Source organism: Cupressus sempervirens, chromosome 5 (genome assembly GCF_028749045.1).
Source record: "Cupressus sempervirens isolate cs-2001-9-10 chromosome 5, ASM2874904v1, whole genome shotgun sequence".
Taxonomy (NCBI): domain Eukaryota; kingdom Viridiplantae; phylum Streptophyta; class Pinopsida; order Cupressales; family Cupressaceae; genus Cupressus; species Cupressus sempervirens.
The window spans coordinates 1,025,764,712-1,025,780,977 of NC_143122.1; the positions used below are offsets into that span (position 1 = coordinate 1,025,764,712).

At 34.9% G+C, this 16,266-nt stretch overlaps 1 protein-coding gene across 2 annotated transcripts; it reads left to right on the forward strand.

Moving 5' to 3' along the window:
- Window positions 1–4,968: 4,968 nt before the first annotated feature.
- On the forward strand, window positions 4,969–11,635 carry SDE3 (P-loop containing nucleoside triphosphate hydrolases superfamily protein). Of its 2 annotated transcripts, XM_089833326.1 has the most exons (6): window positions 4,969–5,098; window positions 5,459–7,714; window positions 7,824–7,982; window positions 8,097–9,557; window positions 10,879–11,065; window positions 11,539–11,635. In XM_089833326.1, the coding sequence occupies exons 2-5, from the start codon at window positions 5,534–5,536 to the stop codon at window positions 11,056–11,058; spliced, it is 3,981 nt and encodes a 1,326-aa protein (XP_089689452.1). In that variant the 5' UTR covers window positions 4,969–5,098; window positions 5,459–5,533; the 3' UTR covers window positions 11,059–11,065; window positions 11,539–11,635. The 2 variants fall into 2 exon arrangements, with proteins under 2 accessions (XP_089689452.1, XP_089689451.1); XM_089833325.1 differs by lacking the exon at window positions 11,539–11,635 and having other exon boundaries at window positions 10,879–11,264.
- The last annotated feature ends 4,631 nt before the right edge of the window (window positions 11,636–16,266 follow it).

Below are 16,266 nucleotides of genomic sequence, written 5' to 3' on the forward strand. Positions count from 1 at the left end.
ATTCAGATTCTGTATGGTTACCAAGCTCATTAAACATTCTACAGTGTTTGCCATGAAATTCAGTAGCAACCGAGCTTTACAGTTCCTACCGAGCATCCTAGTGGTTAACAAGTGAAGTCAAGCAGTGTGAAGGCCAACAATTCAACCCGAGCAGTTCAATGGTTACCAAGCTTCACAATTCAAACCGAGCCAATAGTTCATGTGAAGTGAAGTTAGTGTTTATTGAGTGCAAACATGGTAAACATTTCTACCAAGTTACACAGTATCTACCGAGTCACCGGTATAGACCGAGTTTGAGACTACTCTGAGATGATTAGTATGGACTAAGCTTCTACTTCTACCGAATGCATGACGATGTCGAGTAATGATAGTGGACATTGTGTATCAGAACTTCACCAAGTCAGTCTTTAGAACCTGAGTGTCTTCATTCGAGCTGACTTTGTATTATTGGTGTTAACTTGTATATTGGCCGACTTTGTAGTTTTATAAATTGGATTGATATATATATATATGTGTGTGTGTGTGTGTGTGTGTGTATACATATATATATATATATATATATATATATATATATATATATATATATATATATATATATATATATATGTACACGTACATATATATATATATATGTATATGTACATATGTATATGTACATATATATATGTATGTATACATATATATACATACATATGTATGTATACATATACATACATACATATGTATGTATACATATATACATATATATACATACACGTGTATATATACATATATGTATATATATATACATATATATACATATATATACATATATGTATATATATACATATATGTATATATATATATACATATATATACATACATGTGTATATATACACATGTATGTATATATATACATACATATATATATATATGTATATATATATATATACATACATATATATATATATATACATATACATACATACATACATACATACATACATACATACATACATACATACATATATATATATGTATGTATGTATGTATGTATGTATGTATGTATGTATGTATGTATGTATGTATGTATGTATGTACATATATATATTGCGTCATATCCAATGTGTGAAAAGGAACGAATAAATGAATGTATGTATGTATGCAAATGTGAATTCGTAGCAAAGTATATAGTAAGGCCATATCAGCAAAGGAGCAACAAAGTCATATCTATCACATAAAGATGATCAGTACTTCAAAGAGTCTCTATCAACAAATTAGTTGTAAGTCAGAGATCAACTGTTTCATTCTAACAAGTGAACCAGTTCAAATCCTCTAACAAGGTAGACTTAACAGTCTTTTTCAAATCTCTTTACTGAGTGCATACTTTGTTGTATGTTTGCAAATCCTCTAACAAGGTGGACTTAGTAGTCCTAATTGCTCCTAATAGGGCAGATCATCAGAAGTGATCATTGTAAGCCTTAACAAGCCAACTTTATGTTACAGTATTGAAGTTTCATGGGTATCATCCACACCCCAGTTTTACTTTCTATTTGGAAGGTTTTTGGGTTACCAAATTATTGTGTTCATGTGCCATGAATGTTTATGTTTTTAATTTCTCATGCATGCAAATTAGATCTGATTTAATGATTTAATGATTATTGGATTATTGCAATTAAGATATGATTTTGGAAAAGTTTTTGAGATTACTAATTCACCCCTCCCCTCTTAGTAACCTAGCATAGTCTTGAATATTTCCAACAAACCTTTCATCCAAGAAGGTACATGCATAAGAAATTTGAAGATTGTATATGTTGAGGATATTCAACAAAATCGTATCATGATTATTACTTTTGGATTGATGTTTTTTCATCCTATATTTCCATCAATGACACAAGGGGAGATTGTTAGGAAGAGAGGATATTGTTGGCACTTGGGAGTGTAGTGAAGATGTTGTATTGATGATAGGTTTTGTCATTAATGTCAACAAATACTCTCTAGTTGATGACAAACTCAAATTTTGTACATTGCAAGCTACTTAATAGTTCAACATAGACAATGGTTGACATATTTAGATATGTGAGCTTACATACATTTATGTAGAAGAATGAGTATAGAAATCATGTCTATGTTCAGTATACTTTATGTGATATTTTGGATGAGCTATGGCTTGTTTTGTGAAGACTGGTAGTAGAGCAGTGAGCAAGAAAATGTGACAAAGGAATTTGTAGAGTTTTTACTGTATCTTAATGAGGAGCATAAATTAATATTACTAAGTGTGGAAGATGGTAGAAGAATTTTTCATGTGCATATATTCAAAATTTTGAGTTATTTGTCTTATTTTGGAAAGGTCGTTGGTGTGTAATGTGCAATGTATTTTACTAACAGTTGACTAAGTTGTTGTAGTGTGTGAATCATCCTTCATAAATGTTATGTTTTTATTGTAATGTATGAGATATTTAATGTAATGGTTGTGTAGATGTATATGAAGATGTACATATCTTAGCATGACCCTATGTAATTAATTATACACTAGGGAAGCTTATTAAGTTGACCTAGTTAATTATTTGTAAAGGGTATAATTGAAAGATATTTTCTTTGTTTGGGATGTATGTATGGAATGTATGTTATGTCTAGATACATATGATACGAGCCTTGATGCTAGATTATTAGAGCAAAGCATAGAAGTTGTTTGGATGATTAGTTGAGTTCAAAGGAATTACTATTTTAACAAGTAAGTTGTGGATTAGTCAAGTTCATGATAATTGGATGTTTTATCCTTAAATATTAATCTTTCACTTTTTTTAGAGCATTTGGAAAGTGTGTCTACTTGTTTTTATTAACCTTTAAGAGGGTTAGAACCTTCTAACAAGGGTTTGAGGTCTCCTAATAAGGATTTATCCTTTAACAAGGACTGTTGTACTGAATGAATTGTATTTGACTCCTAGCATAGTCACATCCTTTCACAAGAAATTTATATAATAGTACACTATCTTGTGGGTACCATCCCCATCGAGGTTTTACCTTTGATCAAGGGCTTCCCTAGTCAACAAAAATATTGTTATGGTGTATGGTTTCTTGTTGTTGTGTACCATTATTGTAATTGTTGGTGACTAGTTTTATAAATTAGATTTAATTATATTTGCTTACAACTGATTCCCTACCTCCCCCCCCCCCCAAAGTTGTGTGTGGACTTTACTTCTTAAAACTTACCTCCCATAAAGAGGCAAAGACCACAAATCTATAGAGGAAAGGCCATCTTTGAAGGAAGGATAAAATATTAGGCCCCACCATAGAAGACCAACCCAATTTGGAGTAAAGCCAATACCAACAAGCCATACATAATGGGCAAAGAAGAAATAAATAATTCAAAGATTCCATGAAATACCTAGGATACAATAGAAGGAAAAACAATAGTAATTCTAAGCCTATCTAATCTCATCTCAGTAAAAAAATTGTCTTGTATGGCAAGCCATGTAAAAACACCTTCCTTAGGAGACAAGTTGTTCCCCAAAACAATCTAGAGGCCATATATTCACATGACCCATGAGAAAGTTGGATTTAGAATATGATTTCAAAGTGTATTGATTGAACTATGAGTGAGTCTAGATTATTATTGTTGATCATAGATTTATGCATATGCTTCATTGAATGTGTGTGAATGTGAATTTAGATCTTGCATTGCATTGTTTTCATTTATTTCAGTTCACATTTTAATTTTGCATAGTAATTCACCATTCAATATTTTTACACTTTTTTATATAATTCAACAATCAACCATCATTAATATGTCTAATAAAAAATACTTTACAAGAAAATATTAAAACTTTAATAGAATAATGATAATAAAGCTCCAACACAATCTACTCAAAAAATTTTATATAATCTTTACAATTTTTGACACTAATGTATCTGTTATTGCTAAGGCATGTATCTATAAGAAGGCTCTCTTTCATATTCAAGTTCAAGTAGATAAAGTCACCTTTGAGATAGCTCATTTACAAGAGCTCGTCCAACACTGGGGAAATGCTCCTTGCATTGTGGCTCAAGTGCCTCTTGATGGCTCTTCTTCTGGTGCCCCTTCACATTTTGAAGGTGTCAAGGGCATAATAGTTCCAGTAGGCAAAGCAATTCTCACCCCAAGCCTCCTCGATAACCCACTCCTCCCGCTACCATTGACCACGTGCTTCCCACACTCCATTTGGCTATCATTCCTCTCTTGTATAATTTCACATTCACCCAATACCTACTTGGCCACTAGCGTCCACTTCTAGTTGGTCGATTGGTGGACTGGTTGGGCTTCCACTAAGGATTTCCCTTTGCTCTCATTAGCCATTTCATGTCGATTGGATACTAAGAAGGAGGTTGAAGATGATAATGTTGATGGTTGGAAACTCCTTGATCTGGAACCCTCTTAGGTCTATGGATTAGAAGATTTCAATGGTACATCTAATGCTCCACTGCCCTTAGGCATTACTCTTGTAGTATGAGTTCACCTTTGGCTAGCCTTGAGCCTTTTGTTTATATTTTGTTTCTAATGTTCTCCAAGACTCAACCCTTTTGATGATTTTTGCATTGGGTTAACTCCGTGTTGATTCATAATTGATGATTCTTCCTAACCACCACATAACCTTTCTACATTTTGTTTTACTCTCTATTTACTAATTAATATAATTTGATACAACTATTTTTATTAAAAAAATCAGATAATCTTAATAAATTATTAAAATATGTTTTCAAAATCCTATTCATATTTCAAATTCTAATTTTAAAAATATCCATTTTACTTGGTGGAAAAGAAACCTAATTTAATTCATAATTATATAGTCCTCATTATTATTCTTGTTTGAACATTTCCAATATAAATAAAATAATAATAATAAATATTACAGAGACGACTCCGCTGGCGTTGGGGCAAGCAGCTTTCCAATTAACCGACTTGTTTTAAAAAAGTAAAGAGAAAAAGGAAAAAGCAAGTACTAATATTCCGTGCATTGAAAATACAGCAGATTTGAAGTTTTTTGAAACTTGCAACGCATGCTTCAAGGCCTTGAAGAAACGAATATTTGTTTCGCAAATGGATCGAAATTTTACAGAGACTGGCTAAAATTGGTTACTGGTAAAACTTTCATCTTCCAAATTCGTTTATTTCAAATTATGTTTTCTGCATGTTATACATTTTCGAATTGCCATTTCAATTTTCTAAGGGGGGTTGCTCAAATTCTCTCTCTTCAATTATGTTTATCTTCTAAACTCGGCAGCAAAGAAAATGAAAATAGAAAATTTTCCTTCTGTTCAATTGATAGGTAGCTGATTTGTTGCGATGTTGTAACAACCTATCTTGATTTTAATTGTTAAACAAATCCGAATGCTGCATGACAATTCAAAGGCTTCATTGATCCATGCGCGCAGCGTGCAAATAATTTTTACAATGCTACTGTGTTTCAGCATTTAACCTAATTAGTATCTTGAATTTCAGTTGTAAAAGCGATCGTCGTGAAGCCACATTTTCTTGGTTATAATTGTGCGTTTTGAAGATATAAAGAAAAGCAATATGAATCCAGAAAAGCATTCTAAAACCTGCATTGGGGGAAAGATTGATGCCAGGGTAAGAGGAAAAGCAGGAGCAAAGAAAGTGGGAAAGAAACCAAGTGACAATGAGGAGTCGTCAACGGACCCTGATGAGGTGATTGTGTGGTGTGGGAACAAGGATTTGACAGAGGGAGTGCAAACTGCAAGGGGGTGCTCTGGATCTCTGGACGGTTGGATTGATGTGAAATACCCAATTGGGGAAGTGAATGATTGGGGTTCTCCAAGCTATACATTGGTAAGCGAATTGCAAAGTTCAAGCGAAGCAGAAAATGGTTCAAAACATCAAATACGAAGGACTCAACAAAAGTATCAAAGGAACAAGGATAAGGTTCTACATATGAATGAGCAGAGAGCTGGTAGGGATAAGGGAATTGTGGGTGGGGCTCTAAATCGGGCAGAGGTCAGTCAAACTGGGGTTTCAAACAAAAATCAACAAATACAAAGTGAGAATTCAGAGGCATCTAAGGCTAAAAGTGCTAGACAGCATGACACGGAGAAACATGCAATACAGGGAACGTTGGATGGTAGTGTTGGAGTGAGTACTCGGAACATAGAACGACGAGGACACAGTAAAGAAATTCAGGATTCCAGGAAAGGGAACACAAAGCTTCCAGGTGGGTCGCACTCAGATAAACATGGCATATCACTTTCCTTCAATCATAGTTCTGAGAAGGCCAAAGAATCATGTCACAGCAGAATAGTGGCGTTGGATGTTCCCGCAAAATCAAGAGACATGTCTAAGCAACAGCTTGTAATCGGAAATCTGACAAGCATCGCAGAGGATGCTTCCTGTAAGGGAAAAATAAAATTTCAATGGCGCGCAAAAATATCTCCTCAGCCAGGCAGAAATATAAATAGCGTGGATACTTGCCCTAACTCGGAAGATTCTAAACCTAAACGACTCTCTGTTTCTAAACGAAATACTGAGAGCCCGAATCATAGTAAAGAGAGTTTTGGAAATTTGAAAGAAATTGAAAGCAAGGTAAATGTAAGCCATGCTCTTTTTGAAATTGGGAGTGGCTGTGAATGTGAAGTTGATTTGCAAGGTGCGAAATTTGGATGGGAAGAGGTTGGACAAGGGGGCATCTCTGAATCTGATAAATTTTGTCCAGACCTAAGTGTGAAAGATAAAGATCCTCTTCCTCCAAAATATGTTCCATTAAAGCAACTACAAAGTTTGCAAGAATCTGAGACCAGCAAGGGATGTGGGATACGATGTTCTTTTTCAAAACAACATGATCTTGCAGTTTGTAATAAAGTCAATAAACCCCAAGCAAATAAGGAGCATGCTTCAGATAAAATTGAACAAAGACAAGATGAATATAAAAATGGAAGGCGTAGCTTTCTCGGAAGTGTAGCTGATGTGGAAGGCGGTGTTAATCTGAATCATATAGAAAATCAAGATGTAGCATTTAGTCAGATCAAAGAAGGGGGAATTGATATTTCTCTGCCTTTCCCTATTGAAAATGGCAGGCCACAGTCATTTAAGAAGGGTGAAAGGCAAACGACTGCAATCACAATTACGAACAATGGAAAAAGTTCTCTGAAACTGTCTGCAGTAGAACTTGATAAAGTGAGACCCAAAAATTCCTTCAGTCTTTCTCCATCAGTAGAACCTGTCAACTTTATACAAGCTGAGAACAAATCATGCTTGTATAGCATGGGTTCTCTTGAAGTCAAGATGAAATCAATGAATATATCACAGTTGGATACACAGTCTACTTCTGTGGTCAGAGGTCCATGGATAATTGAACCAAAGCATCATCATATCATTCATCTCTCATGTTCAGCAAAAGATATTGGCCTACAGAGATCGTCCATTGTCTTTGATTTCCAGGACCAGGAAAAAGTTGTTTTGCATGCTACTTTGCTTGCTGAGGATGACATTTCTGAACAACTAGCCCCACAGGAGCCTTATTCCAAAATTCAAAAGAGAAAATCAAGAAGTTTAAGAAGAATTGTTGATGGTGTGCCTCCTCCGCTGCCCAGCTTTGGAAAGAAACTAAAATCATATCCCATTCCACTTCATTTGAAGAATATTGATGAGAAAAAGTTACCCAGGGCTCTTAGGGATGGTCTGTCCATGAAAACATATTCCAAATATTTCTCTACTTTATTGCACTTGGAAGAGTTGCAGATGCAGGTAAACATATACTATGATAAACATGTAAATGTTAGGTTTTTTTTCCAGCATTTTCTACTAATTCAACTTTTTTGGTCAAGCTCACAAATATGTTACTGTGTGGACACAGGAAGATATAAATGTATATGACATGCATAATGTAACTATGAGTAGCAATGGAGAATATTTGGTTCTGAAGGTCCCCGGTTTGTCAGAGAAGCGCCCTTCACTTATATATAGAGACAAAATATATGTGACAAAATCTGGAGGAGAAGGCTTTGCTTATGAGGTTTGTTTCGTTTAAGTCTAGCAAAACTTGCTGATTTACATAATGCTGCATGTTCCAGATTTTGTATTTCTTGTTTATAATCTTTATTTATGTACTTATTTATTTTTTGAGCAGGGTTACATCCATAAGATAGAAGCAAATGAAATATTTGTAAAATTTGACAAGTCCTTCCATAAGAAATTTATTCCAAGGCTTCAATATGATGTTCACTTCTCCTTTAGTAGGATCAGTCTCCGTCGCTGCCATCAGGCAGTAGAAGCAGCAGGCAGAATTGATGAGAAATTTCTTTTTCCAGGGGAATCTTTGGCAAGAAAATCACACAATAATGTTTCCAAGATTGATCCTTTCAATAGGAATCTTAATAAAGAGCAGTTTTCTGCTGTACATAAAATAATAAATAGCTATGGGTCACCACCATACCTTGTTTATGGACCACCTGGTACTGGAAAGACAGCAACAGTGATAGAAGCCATATTGCAGATCCTCAAAAACAATTCAAAGGCCTGTATTCTTGCGTGTGCTCCTTCAAATGCTGCATCTGATATATTAGTGGAGAGATTGCTAGGGTCTGTTGAAAAAAAAGAAATATTAAGACTGAATGCTTTGTCTCGCCCATATCAAGATGTGCCACCTTGTATCCTACCATGCTGTTGCTATAGCGATTCAATGTTTTACTGCCCACCTGTGGAAGGCTTATTGAAATTTAAGATAATTGTATCAACATGCTTAAGTGCTGCCACACTTAATGCTCAAGATGTTCCACGTGGTCATTTTACTCATATATTCTTGGACGAAGCTGCTCAAGGTACAGAGCCAGAAACAATGGTGCCTATTGCTAATTTTGCTAATGAAGAAACAACAGTTGTTCTTGCAGGCGATCCACAGCAGTTGGGTCCAATCATTTGTTCCTCTATAGGTGAAAAGATGGGACTGGGAAAGTCATATTTTGAGAGGCTTTCAGAACTCCACCTTTATTCCCCTGATGGAGAAAATATGCAATTTGTAACAAAGCTTGTGAGGAATTATCGTTCTCATCCTGCAATTGTAGAGCTTCCTTCTCGACTATTCTATGGAAGTGAGTTGATTGCTTGTGCTGGAAAAAGGATTAAGAAATTACATTGTGCTTTTGATGAACTTCCAAACAAAAAATTTCCAGTTGTTTTTGTTGGCGTAGAGGGCATTGACGAAAGGGAAGGCAGAAGTCCGTCATGGTTTAATGCAATAGAGATAAGCAAAGTCTTGGAGATTGTTAAAAAGGTAAAAGATGACAAGAGAAACTCAGTAACTGGAAAGGACATAGGAGTAATAACACCCTATCGTCAGCAAGTTGTCAAGTTAAGGAAAGCCTTTGGGAAAAACAATATGTCTGATGTGAAGGTTGGAAGTGTTGAGCAATTTCAAGGAGATGAGAAAACTGTAATTATTATATCAACTGTTCGGTCTAGTTTCAAGAATGAGGACCATGATATGAAATTTAACTTGGGGTTCATAGTAAATCCGAAACGCTTTAATGTTGCTATTACACGTGCCAAGTCTCTGCTTGTAGTGGTGGGGAATCCATATGTACTTAGTAAGGTAATTCTAATGCTTCATCTTCTTTCTTTTAAGCTAAACTTTTCATGTGATTTCATTATTTCCAATCACTTTTTACTCTCGTCCTCTTCTTATTTTTTCTTAAGATTGTGTTATTTAGTGTACTAAATATTAATTTAATAGAATTAAATGAACTGTTCAAAGTTTTAAACAATCAAGGCCTCCACATCTATGCATGTTTTCACTCTCAAGGAATTCGTGCACCAAAGTCTGTTAAGCTTTACCTAAGTTCCCTACATTCCTTTTTGCTATGCATTAAACAAGTTGGTTTCTTCTCTAGGTTTGACAAACTAAGTCATTGTTCATCTCAACATCCACATTGTTTTCTTTTCTTTAGTCAGTGCTATGGGATTCTTTACTTTTTTTCTGCAATGAAGATTATTATTCTTAGTAGCCTTGTCTTCCCTTTATTCATTTCCTCATTACATATAGCTCTGCTGTTTTTCTATGTGTCATAAGTGCAAGGTATGAAACTAAGAGGAATAAAAAAACTGATCATGAAAATCTTGGACAGTTTACTTGTATGTGTAATTCCACACCAAAAGACCAAACTGGGGTATTTGACAAAGCATACACTTCAATTGCACTCCATTTTTTCCCTCAAGCAGATTAGGTACCCTCACATTGGCATAGAACACACAACTGTTTTGAAAGGATTTATTTTCAAAATTAGGTATCATTCACAGAAAGAGATTACAATATATGGAGCTACCGCTTTAACAAAAAAATATCAATGTACGACCAGAGTATCAACAGTTCTAAAATACCAGGTTTACAGATCTAACAACTTTTTGGAAAGGAATTGAATTCAGGTCATATTTTTTTCTTTTAAATCTAAATCCTCACCAAAAGTCCAAAGCAAGGGCATTCTGGGAGTGAGTCACATTGAAGCTGATGCTAAGCAATTCGAATAGTGTAGAAAACATCACATCCTAAGATGAAAATCAGTCAAGGCCATTTTACATGAAAATTTAAATCCATTCTGACAGTTCTAGTTTTGTGCTTTGGTGAGGCAATTACATTTGGAAAAAATGTTATAAATGCAGATATAATATGATTTCAATGTTTCATTATTTAGAGTTAATATAGGGGCTTTTTGTTGCATTTCAAATAAATGCCTTTTGAGTTTTTGCTATTATCACCAACTTGATTTGTGTAGAGCCACAGCAGTTAAAAATGTTAATATTATTTGGTATGTATTTAAGAGCCATATTTAAACCCAGAGATACTATGTATCCCTTTCTTTTTTGGTTTGTTTACATAATTTGATGTGTCTCATTTATGCACTGTTAATTCTTTGCAGGACACGTACTGGAATGAGCTACTTGAATACTGCGTTTCTAACAAATCATATGTTGGATGTGTACTACCTCCAAAAGACTATGGCAATGAGTTTCCTCCTGGTGGCTTGTCAGATGATGTTGGTACTAGTAGCCCCATCAATGCCTATCACGATATGGAATGGGCTGATGGTACATGCTAATTCAAGTGTCACCAACAAAAATTGTATAATTCTGCAAAGGAAAATGATGAAATAATAAATGAGTTATTTTGTTCACTAATTGTATAGTTTTTCAGTAAATAGTGAATGCACGTTGACAACTGATTAGGAACTCAATGGGATAGGTATAGAATTTCTTAATGTTATCAACAATTTTTTTGGAATGTGTAAAAATCAGTTTTTAGAAACTACAGAGATATTAATGTGGGTAGCCTGCACTAGTGTGGGATACATTTTTCATTTCTTATTGTTGAATTTTCTATATTAGGTGTTTATCATAGTGAGCCTGTTGGAAATATGTTTTTTCCCATCACATGATATTATTTTGGTGCGTCTGTATGCAAACCCACATCTGGATGTGTACTACCTCCAGAAGACTATGGCAATGAGTTTCCTCCTGGAGGCTTGTCATATGATGTTGGTACTAATAGCGCCATCACTGCCCATCAGGATATGGAATGGGCTGATGGTACATGCTAATTCAAGCGTAGCCAACAAAAATTGTACAACTCTGCAAAGGAAAATGATAAAACAATAAATGAGTTATTTTGATCATTAATTGTATAGTTTTTCAGTAAATAGTGAATGCATGTTGACAACTGATTAGGAACTCAATGAGATAGGTATAGAATTTCTTAATGTTATCAACAAATTTTTCGGAATGTGTAAAAATCAGTTTTGGTGCGTCTGTATGCAAACCCACATCTGGATGTGTACTACCTCCAGAAGACTATGGCAATGAGTTTCCTCCTGGAGGCTTGTCATATGATGTTGGTACTAATAGCGCCATCACTGCCCATCAGGATATGGAATGGGCTGATGGTACATGCTAATTCAAGCGTAGCCAACAAAAATTGTACAACTCTGCAAAGGAAAATGATAAAACAATAAATGAGTTATTTTGATCATTAATTGTATAGTTTTTCAGTAAATAGTGAATGCATGTTGACAACTGATTAGGAACTCAATGAGATAGGTATAGAATTTCTTAATGTTATCAACAAATTTTTCGGAATGTGTAAAAATCAGTTTTCAGAAACTCCATAGAGATTAATGTGGGTAGCCTGCACTAGTGTGGGATACATTCTTCATTTCTTATTGTTGAATTTTCTATATTAGGTGTTTATTATAGTGAGCCTGTTGGAAATATGTTTTTTTCCCATCATGTGATATTATTTTGGTGCACTTGTATGGAAACTGACATCTGGATTCAGAATTCATGATCTGTCCTAGAGAAAAAGCTGTCTTAAAATGAATCCGAAGCCTGCTAAGGAGGAAGTAACTTATGGTGATAATTTCTATTTGCTCCAAGGGAGATTATGAAATTGGGCAGAAGTGAGATATGCTTGTGCAATTATATCTTTACAGTTTTTTATGTTATCATATTAGCAGTCTTCATGCATGGTGCAATATCTAATAATATTTTCAAAAGCACAATGAGAAATCTGTTTATAATGAGGATTTTATTTCTCATTGGCAAGAGCTCAAATTTTATTAACTCCTTGTTCTTTACTGCCAACGCCTGATTAAGATATTTGCTCCAAATCAGGTAATTGCTCTATATATATAAATAAAAATTATCAGGCAATGATTTCAAATTGGATTTTACCTTTTCCATCACTCTTTGCTAAAAATAAGAATGAATACGGGAACACGGACAAAGGGACTGGTTTTAGTGATGACAGGTCTACTGTACATAAAAATAATATTTGAATCTTCAAAATACAAATAAATTAAAACTATAAACAATAAACTGGACAAACTAAAAGAAGCTGAAATGATAAATCTACTGGAAATATAAGCATGAACCTATAGAATATCAGTCTGGAGATTCAGTTATGATGCTGGTTTATTTAATTTGCTTATGAAATTCGTCTAGTCTCAAAGACACATTTAATACACCGTTGCCAAAGTTTGAACAGATCAATTTATATCTTCTTGAAGGCACACAGTGCAAGGTTCTTTCCTTGAAACTTATGAGCAGCCTCCAAAGTTTTAATACTTTCATGATGAAAAGCTCCTTCGAGAACAAGGCTCTTAGTTGTCATTTACATATACCTTTGACCACAACTGATAATGATGAGATCTGAGCTTTACATTCAACTGGTCCTTGACTATTTTTTTGTCTATTTTATAGTTTATTCCTTGCTCCTAATGAGATATGCTCTCCTGTTTATGTTTTTACATTTGTATAGTGAAATTGGTGCCAAAGATTTATATTAGTTTATTTATTTATTAATTGTTTTTAGCTTCTAGGGCTTGACATATCTGGGATAATTGAGGGATCCATGAACATCACCAGAATGGTCAAGGGATGCCAGGACATGCCCCTCAAAAGAGAGAGGCCTTTGGTGACAGACCCTTGTTGGGGCACATGCACCGTTGACACTAAGGGACTTGTTCATCTCATCTTTAGGATATCTACGACCTTGATTGCTGTACCTGGGTTCAGGGATGCAACCCAATGGACATTTGATCAATAAGGAGTAGGACCCAACTAATTAGATTACTGAATGGCTGAGTGTCAATTTCAATTAGACTCTTGAACTCTAAATTAACTAGAGCGGTAGGACCTACTGTGGCTAACAGTGTACACTGAAGGAAATCAGAAAGGTTTATTAGAAATTCTCCTTCTTGGTCAAGCTGATGATTATAATAAATCTGCAATTGCCTAATGCAAAATGATTTCAACCAATTAGGTTTTCAGCCTAAAGCTTGTGCTCACTTATTGAGGAGCAGAACTTTCTAACCAATTAGGTTTTCAGCCTTAAGCTTGTGCTCATGTATTGAGGAGCAGAACTTTCTAACCAATTAGGTTTCCAGCCTTAAGCTTGTGCTCATGTATTGAGGAGCAGAACTGATCTTGGAGATGATGTAATATCTCCATAGAAAAAAAACATGTAGTCATATAAAAAACTATCTAAGAGCATTGCATGAATGGATAGTGGTTGCTCCACGCCCATGCTTTCAGGGCTCTTTCGTACTGCTTTGCTAGGAGTATGCTAATGATTTCAATTGGACTGTCAATCTGATCAAATTAATGAATGATGCTATATTAAATTTGATTCTAGCATGACTTAACTATATCTGTGCTCATCATAACTAAATGGAACCAATTTGAAGGCAGATAGAATCTCGGTGTACTTTCAACTGATTAACAAACTGCTGATCAGGATCTCCACAAATTCATATAAAAAAAGTCATGATGCGAACTTTATTAACCACATACCCATGTTGAGAATTGTGTCTCAACCTTGCAAGCTTTTTCCGAAATTTTTTAGAATTTGTTTGTGGTAGTTTTCCACATATTTATGAGTTGGAAAAAGGTGTATGAGTAGCTAAAAATATGTCTTGTACCTAGAACAATATAGGAGGGTTATTTTTAGAGTATAAACAACTTATTATATGATTTTTATAGGGGTCTAAACTAGAGGACAAAATTATGGACGAAAATGATATTCTCGGAGTTACAAATGACAAGTGGGTAACATATGGCATGGTTGTTTTGCCTAATGGTTTTGTAAGACCACAAATGGTTTCCAAGTTGTAAATCACTATAAAAGAAGGGCTTGGGGAGCTGTTTGAATCATAGAGTTCTGTTTGCAAGACTGGGTGCTAGGAGTATCTCTGAGTCTGAGTCCAAGTTTGAGTTGTGGTGATGCGCTCCTGTAAGAACTTGCATTGCAAATGTATTGTAATCTTCTTGATTTGAAATACATTGTGTGAGTTTTGGAGGGTGAGGTTTTTCTCCCAGAAGGGTTTCCCCATGGTAATTATTGTGTTATGCGTTCATTGTTATTTTGATTATATTATTATGCATTTATTGAGATCTCTGCAATAGTTAGTTGAATTTGCATAATCGTACTCTCAAAGATTAGTGTAGCAAGTGATTTCGCACACCTTTGCTTCTTTGCAAGTGGTATCAGAGCTTGGCCAATTTTGGTTTCATTTGTTGGGTATAGGGTCTTTTAAGCTAATCAAGGTTTGAGTGGGCGCTTGTGCAAAGGTTTTTATTTCTGTATTGCAAGATTGCAAAGATGGCAAGCATATAAGGGAGGATTGATGTAGAGAAGTTTTCTAGTACAAACTTTGAGATGTGGAAGCTGAAGATGGAAGATCTATTGATTGTTTAGAATCTATGGGATGCAATTGATGACAATAAGCTGAGGCAAGTAGATTCAACTTTAGCCACACAATATGATGTGGCAGATAGAAAAGCTAAGGGTCTCATTAGATTGTGTCTTGTAGATTCGATTATGATTAATGTCCATGAAGAACCTACCATGAAGAAGCTTTAGAAGAAGCTAAGTGAGATCTATCAAGCAAAATCACTTGTGAACAAGATTTTTTCTTAAGGAAGAAGTTGTATTCCTTGAGAATGGAAGAAGGTTGATGAATCTCTAAGCATCTTGAAAGTTTTAATATGTTGGTGAATCAGTTGACTTTAGTTGGGGTGTTGATTGAAATGTCCCTTTTCTGATTTTTCATGGTATTTCAAGCCTCAAATCAGATCTTTAAAATCAAACAACTTATATCCCAAAGATCCACCAAATTTCTCAAGAAACCCCAAATCGGGTATGCTGAAAATAGTGCTAAAAGCTTCACAACTTCACAAATTATTAATAAATCTGAAAATGGAAATTTTTACAGAACTTTCAGCAGCATAAAAGCCTACAAATTGACATTTCCAGATCCGTATAGACTTTACACAACAGCTCAAAAATGTAGGACCAAAACTATGCTCATCGGGCTCCCGAAATAGCACAAAATATGCCCGAAAACACCACAAAAACACTAATAATCTATCTCAGAAGTTTAATCACGTCCCAATATATATATTCAGCTCTATTTTAACATTTAAAAGTCTGATATACAACAGCAACCCAAACTGATATGAAATACTCAACTGTAAACACCAAACTCATACAAAAAACACACCCGAAAACTCACAAATCTGCACTGTTCAGCACAAAGGAAAACTCTGTATGAGCATGCACATGGAATGGCTTCAAACTCCCGTCCTTAGCCTTCCTGGAAACCTGCAAACTCCCGTTCTTGGGTCTCCCTGGAAACCTGCAAACTCCCATTCTTGGGTCTCCTTCTCCACAGGTTTGGCAGCCTCTGAAGAATAACAAAGTATGAGCAAAAATCAAGTTCTGGAATCCCCCCCAAAATGCCTCCAAACCTCTT